General features: G+C 51.7%; 2 protein-coding genes; one reads left to right on the top strand and one right to left on the bottom strand.

Moving 5' to 3' along the window:
• The first annotated feature begins 134 nt into the window (after positions 1-134).
• On the top strand, positions 135-5,221 carry CHC_T00003846001 (hypothetical protein). XM_005715276.1 is given in 2 exon segments: positions 135-4,913; positions 4,914-5,221. 1 exon segment carries the CDS (start codon positions 135-137, stop codon positions 4,911-4,913), a length of 4,779 nt encoding a protein of 1,592 aa, XP_005715333.1. The 3' UTR covers positions 4,914-5,221.
• A 458-nt stretch (positions 5,222-5,679) lies between these two features.
• On the bottom strand, positions 5,680-5,871 carry CHC_T00003845001 (hypothetical protein). The gene has a single exon (XM_005715275.1). The coding sequence runs from the start codon at positions 5,869-5,871 to the stop codon at positions 5,680-5,682; it is 192 nt and encodes a 63-aa protein (XP_005715332.1).
• Between the last annotated feature and the right edge of the window lie 923 nt (positions 5,872-6,794).

Below are 6,794 nucleotides of genomic sequence, written 5' to 3'. Positions count from 1 at the left end.
CTTCCTGGCAAGAACACGACCCCCACCACGCCTCCACGCCCTCGCCGCCGCGCGTGGCTCGCTCCCGCTCCTCGTCGAACACTGCCTCTCCGCTCCCGCCGCCGCTCCCGCCGCCGCCGCCTCCGCCGCCGCCCATGTCCCGCGTCTCCTCGGCCTCCGCCGCCGATCACAGTGATCGCTCCGCCACGCTGCCGCCCCCGCCGCCACCGCCTTCAAATGCACGCCGTCGCGAGAAGCCAGTTGCGGATGACGATCCTTCGCAACTCATCCACAGGCCGGCAGCGGCGCGCTCACTGATCTTTGAAGCGGAGTCGGGGCCCTCCCCGTTTGGCAATGCGTCCAGCGCTCTCAGCACGGATGTCTCCGATAGCTTCAAGCGCGCCTTTCAGGAAATGGCTACTGAGCGTGAGGTTTTGCGTACCGAACTCGCCAAAAAAAACGCGGTTGACGTCGATAAGGTGCACAAAGAGATTGAAAAGTTGAAGGAGGACCTTGAGGAGAAGAACGCTGCTCTCGGCAAGGAAAGCAACAGGGCAAATGGCGCCGCAAAAGCTGTCAGCAAGCTGCAAGAGGAGATTCGATTACTGAAAGGGGAGGTTTCTGCCAAGAGCAGGGAGGCTGTCATTTTTAAGAAAGAACTCGAGAAGGGCGATCAGAACAGCGTCAAGGAGCTTATACAGAGAGAGAAGGCAGCGGAGAGCTCCATGCTCCGGAAGGCTAGAGAGATTGGGGTGCTTCAGAAAAAGCTCGAAAAGACCCAAAAAGAACTAGCTGATAGCGAAAATGAGGCCAAGGGCTTTCAAAAGACAATCGATCGCACAGCAAAGCAGATTCAAAAGCTTGAGGATACTCTACGTGCGGAGGAGCAGAAGAGCGTGAAAGCCTACGAATCTCTCGAGCGTGCAGAAGGTGTCGCTGCCGAGCGCCAGAGTGAGCTCAACTCTGTCAAGCTCAAGCTTGATCACACCGAGAGTGAGATGGCTCGCATGCAGCGCGAAGTCAGAGCACTGGAGAAAGGTTTAGAGTCGGCGAAAGGGGAAGGCAGCGATGCTGCGGCCAGAGTATCTGAGCTCGAGCGGCAATTGTCCTTGCGTACTGACGAGCTTAGGGCAGCAGAGAAGCTCGCTGATCGTGCGCAAGCCAAGTTCGATGACGCTCGAACAGAGGCCCTTGTTTTGGAACGCGATTTGAGCGAAGCTCGACGTCAGGTCACCGAAGCCGAAGAAAAGGGAAAGGAGCTTGCAAAGGAGCTGTCCAAAGTGTCCGAAGCGGATCTCGAATCCACGAAAAAGTCTCTAGAGACCGTGACAAGAGAACTTGAGAGAGCGCGCCAAAAGTTCGAAAAGGAAAAAGGTGAGCTCGACTCCTCCAAGACGAGAGATTTAGAAACACTTGAAGCCAAAGTTGAAAGCGCGAGGGAAGAGAACGGGAACGCAAAGCTACTTTGGACCAAGGAACGCCGAGATCTAAGCATGCGGCTTGATCAGGCTCAAGACTCTCTCACCACCAAAGAGCGAGAGCTGAAAAGTCTCAACTTGAAAATGGAAGCCGCTCGTCAGGATGTGGAAGATTCCAAGTGGCATTTGGATAGGTCCAGCGCGAAAATTGCCGACCTTAAGGCTGCCGCCAAGCACGCTGAAGATGAGCTCAAAAGCGAATTGCATGAACTTCGCGGTCGAATCGTGGAACTGCAGGCCACTTCTCGGGATGCGGAGCGGAGGGCACATGACGCTGAGTTTGCGATCGAGGACTCAAAAACCGAAGTACGGCGCCTCAACGAAAAGCTTTCCCAGGTTGACGAGAACCTTTCCAAAACGAGTGATAGTCTTGTGGCCACAGAAAGGGAGAGCGAAGAGCGCCATACACAGATAGGGCATCTTCAAGTCAACTGCAAACGTTTAGAGTCGGAGCTCGATTCCTCTGGGCAAGACAACGACTCTCTGCGCGCGAAATGTGCCGAAAATGAACGACAAATCGAAGAATATGAAAATAGCGTCGCGGCATTGCAGGTCAGTCTGAACACTGCTGAGGAGAATTTAAAGAAGTCGGAAGATGAAGTTAAGTCGCTCTCAGAGTCTTTATCGGAAACTTCTACCCTGGTTGAAACTTTGCAAGGCAAGCTCACCGCTGAAACTACTGAAAAGGAATCCATTGCTGTCCGCGCAGCCAGAGTAGAGGAGCTTGATCGGCTCGTAGACAAGCAAAAGACACAGCTTTCGGAAATGGAGAATGTGCTCACAGAATCTGCTCAGGAATCGTCTGAGGTTCAGTCGAAGAGTGTTGAGACCGCAAAGCGTATTGCATCTATAACTGCGGACCTCCGGCGCGCCGAGGAAGAAAAAGATCAAACAGTTGTTCTCCTGGAGGCAGCAAGGAACGAAGCTGCTGAAGCACAAGAGTCTGTAAAAACTATGGCAACAACTCTTGCATCGCAAGAAGGGCAGATACGGGATTTGACAAGCGAATTGGATGGCATTCGCTCTCGGGAGACTTCCGCAGTCCAGGAAGCCGCCGCGCTTATCCAAGCCCGTGATGATGCTGTAAAGCAGATGCAAATTATGGAGGAAGAAAACATGACATCTAAAGGTCTCTGCGATGACTTGCGCGGACAAATATCTTCCTTGGAGAGTGAAAAGGTTCTGTTGGAAGAGACGAGTTCGCAAGCAGCGGCAAATCTAGATGCAGCGGTCGCAGAAAAGGACAGTTGGCGTACCGAATTGGAGAAGTCAAGAAATCATGCATCAGATGTTACTGCAAAGCTTGAGTGTGCTGAAATTTCGTTGACGGAAAGCATGGGAAAGTGCTCGGCGTTGGAGGTGAAGATCACTGAACGCGACGAAAACGTTCAGTCCCTACAGGTGAAGACAGAGGCCCAAACTTCCGCAATTGAAGAGTTGGAAAACGAATTCAAGTCAATATCCGAAGATTTTGATAAGGCAAAAGTATCGATTGCTTCCCTGTCCAAGAGAATCGAGGAGACCGAGCAGCAAAGAGATAGCGCTGCAAGTGATGCTGACGAATGGCGGAGGGCTTTTGACAACACAAAGTCGTCACTGACTGACGCGGAAACCCATGTAAGCAATCTAGAAGCCAAGAGAATTATGTTGGAGAAAGAGCTTGAAACTTCAAAGGCTTCAATCGAGCGTGAGCAGTCTGAGAAGAAATCGGCATTGGAGTGCGCCGAAAATCGCAAAGCTACTATTGATGAACTAAAAGAGGCAGAAAAAACCCTCGAGAACACACTCAACTGCACAAAAGATGAATTTTCAGTCGCCAAGAGAGAGGCTAATGAATATGTACTGGAGGCGGAGCGCCTCCAAACTCAGCTTCGCGAAAAGCAGGAAGATGCTGACAAGATTTCATCTGAATGTCGTGCTACTCAACAGTCCTTGGAAGTGTTGGAAAACGAAAAGGAAGCGGTGGACGGAAAGGCAGCAGACTTGCAAGCGAGACTCGAAACTGTAGAGGGATTAGTTCTTGAGATGGAGGAATCCAGGTCTGTGCTGCTTTCAGAAATGGCCGAGAAGGAAAAGGCTTTGGAAGTGATGCAAGGGAATTTCATCCATGAAGAACGCAAGCAGGAAGAAGCCCTTCTTGTTCTGCGATCCGAGATTGCGGACAAGGCCGCGAAACTAGCACAAAGCCAGGAGGATGTGAAATCACGGCAACAAACAATTTCGAACAATGAATCTGAGATTGGTTCTCTGAAAGACGCAATTACTGGTCTGGAAAAGGAGCTCCAGACTCTAACCGCGGATAGTCGGGCAACCAGGGAAGATCTCGAAGCGGAAAGAAATGAATTGCTACTTGAGAAAGACGAGCTGTCTTCTACTAATGGCGAATTGGCTAAACAAATGAAAGAAATGGACGAGGCGAATGAGGCCCTTGTGGTCGATCTTGAAGCATCGCTTCGTCATGCTGAAGAAGCAGAATCGAGATCAAAAGATCTTGAAGAGGAACTTACCAAAGTCGCAAACGAGATGACCGAGCTTGAATGGGCAGTCAATGAGCAAACTCTTCGGGCCGATCAAGCGGAACAGGAAGCAGAAGGATTGAGGGACCAAGGGCGAAACATATATGCCCAAATCGAGGAATTCGGCGAAGAAGCTGAAGGGCGGGTGCTTGAAGCAGAGAACGAAGTGCAAGCAAAGCTCGAAGACATTGTTGCCTTGGAGTCGAGAATTGCGGAAATGACAGATCAAATGGCATCTGCAAGTCAAAGCGTAGCTGCGTTGAATACCCGCATCTGCAGTATGGAAAGTGACCAGAGCAAGCTCACAGTTGACAAGGAAACAGCCGAGAGGCGGCTTGAAATGTCTCGCTCAGAGGGAAAATTCCAAAACGAGCGGATTACTACCCTAGAGTCCCTCAATCGAGAGCTGTCATCGTCGTTGGATGCTGCGAAATCTGCTTCCAGAGATGCGGAAGACAAATTAATGCGGCATGAGAGCAGAACGAGTGAGGATCGGCAAAGAATATTAGAGCTTCAGAGCCAAGCGGACCGTTTGAGAGCTTTCGAGGGAAAATTCACAAGCGCAGAGGTCGAGATAAGCAGGCTCCGGGGTCAGGTCGAGGAAATCTCGGCAGCCAAAGCACGTAGTCTGCAGGAAAAGCAGACACTAGAAGAAAAGCTTAGACAAGTAGAGGAACGTTTCTCAGCTGAAAAGCTTACGATGGCGATGGAGCATAGGATGGCTATGGAAGATGTCCGGAGGGCGTCTGAACTGTCGTTTGGGAGAGATCCGCCCAAACGTGATTTGTCGCCATCCATCTCGTCAAGTAGAAGGACATCGGCGAGTCGACGAAATCGCGATGGGGTGAAGAACAATGTCATGATGGGTGCCTCCGCTGTAGTTGGCGGGCTGGGGTTGTTTGTTTTGAAGCTTCTCTCGCAGAATGGGCAATCTAACTAGTCAGGCACGCCGAGCCACTTTCACACACTCTTATTTTGTTTATCAGGCTTTGCATGCCTTGTGAAATGCCTTGTGAAATCCCGTAAGGTGATTACTGATTGCGTTTTTAATCGCCGTTGTTCCTTAACTGATGATGGGTTTGTTTAGTAACTTGATTATATTACAGCTTTTCGATGCCTCCTGTCACTGATAGTTGACACATTGGCAGAGAAAGCGTGTTGAATGATAGGAAATTAGGGCAGTCCTCCCCCCGGAAGCGAAAGGGGACATTGTAAAACACAAAGGGATAAGCTATGGAAACACAAAAACTTAAATCCGGCGAACTGTTCCTAGAACATGGGCTATAGGGTTGCAGAGACTGCGCCTTATTTCCAGCGGTGAGGTTAACTCAGTTTCTTGAAGGGGCACTGAAATCTGCACTACCGCAAAAACCGTCTGTCGAGCGCATAGCAGACGTAACGTTGGAACAGCAGCTGTGGAGTTTGATGTCAAACCCTGACAACGCATGAAAGCATTTCGCTGGATAGTTGTGGGTTTGGTGACTGCTGTGCGCAAGTGCAGCATAACGCGTTCGTGTCCGATTTGGGTGTGACTTGCACTCAACGCTCATGTATAAACGTCAGGTTTTATCCCCTGCACGAAGCGAGAGGTGTCCTACCTGGAACTAGACTTCCGCAGTTCACTGCATGTACATACATGTTTCCGAAGTGACGGAAGTAAGCGTACTGATACAGCTCTCTGGCATTGCGTGCGACTGCATCTGCAATCAATCTACGAGACTCGTACACAATTTGACGATGCTCGGAGTGGTCTTAGTCACTGTCGCGCAAATGCTCCCCCGCCGCCATACAATAAAATATCGATAAATGAAGGTTTGACACCCAGCCTTTTTAGGACGACCAGCAGGGTATATAAACGCCGTCCCCATCTTCTTCCTGTCCCTCTTCTCTTTCGGCATGCGAGCCGTTCGTTCTCTTCGGAGGCGCGCGGTGAGCACCTGACAAGTTTCTTCAATTTCTCCCCCAATCTTGCGAATCCTGCGTGGACGCTGCCCAGCTCGCATTGCGCTTTGATCAATTCCTGCCACTGACCAGCTTTCGTTTCACACCCCGTTCGCTCGTAGCACAGGACAGATTACCATCAGCTGCTTGCCCATCGTTGGCAAAGACGCCGCTGCCTGCGTCGATATGAAAAGTTCGGGGCGTCAGCAACGCAACCGCCAAGGTCATGCACTGGCGATAAAACGATGAGGTTCGCGACAACGCGTTGACAACTCTGGCGGGATAGACGAAGGGGGCCCTGTGGGGGGTGGATGTGACGCGTCCACAGCCCCTACTAGGCTTTGTGTTTCGCGAATAGGGAAGTGGACTGCGGACTCTGTAGTGAATGCGCGTCTGGCATGGTGGGCAAGGGCCACACTTGCACCGTGACGCGCGGGTCTGCTGCCGGCGGTGGGACACGGCCCGCGGGGTGGCAGCGTCAGCAGTTGACGCAAATGGAGCTGGCGGAGCGGTACTCGCCAACCATGGCTCCACACGTTGGGCGAGTGATCGCCGCGAGACGTTGCGCACGAGTAAACTTTACACACACAACCGATCGGAAGCAGTGACTGGCCGCGGCGCGTGTGTTAAAAAAGTTGTTGCTGCCGGTGGCGTTGCCCCAAGTGTGACACCCAGCGGCATCGGAGTGGTGCAAGCGACCGCGTGATGCGGAAGCAAAACGACTGGCGCTTGCGGTGTCCTCCTATTTTGAGAGATGCGATTTTTTTTTGGGGCGCGCCTCCCATTCGTTTCCCAGCAATTGCATCATACTTACGTAGCTCGTGCGCCGCCACTCGGCGCACAGCTCCCATACCTCACCATCACATAACATCTTTCCAGC

This window comes from Chondrus crispus, genomic scaffold, assembly GCF_000350225.1.
Source record: "Chondrus crispus Stackhouse genomic scaffold, scaffold_202, whole genome shotgun sequence".
Lineage (NCBI taxonomy): Eukaryota > Rhodophyta > Florideophyceae > Gigartinales > Gigartinaceae > Chondrus > Chondrus crispus.
Note: the sequence above shows the minus strand (reverse complement) of the source record. Positions and strands in the feature narration are given on the sequence as shown.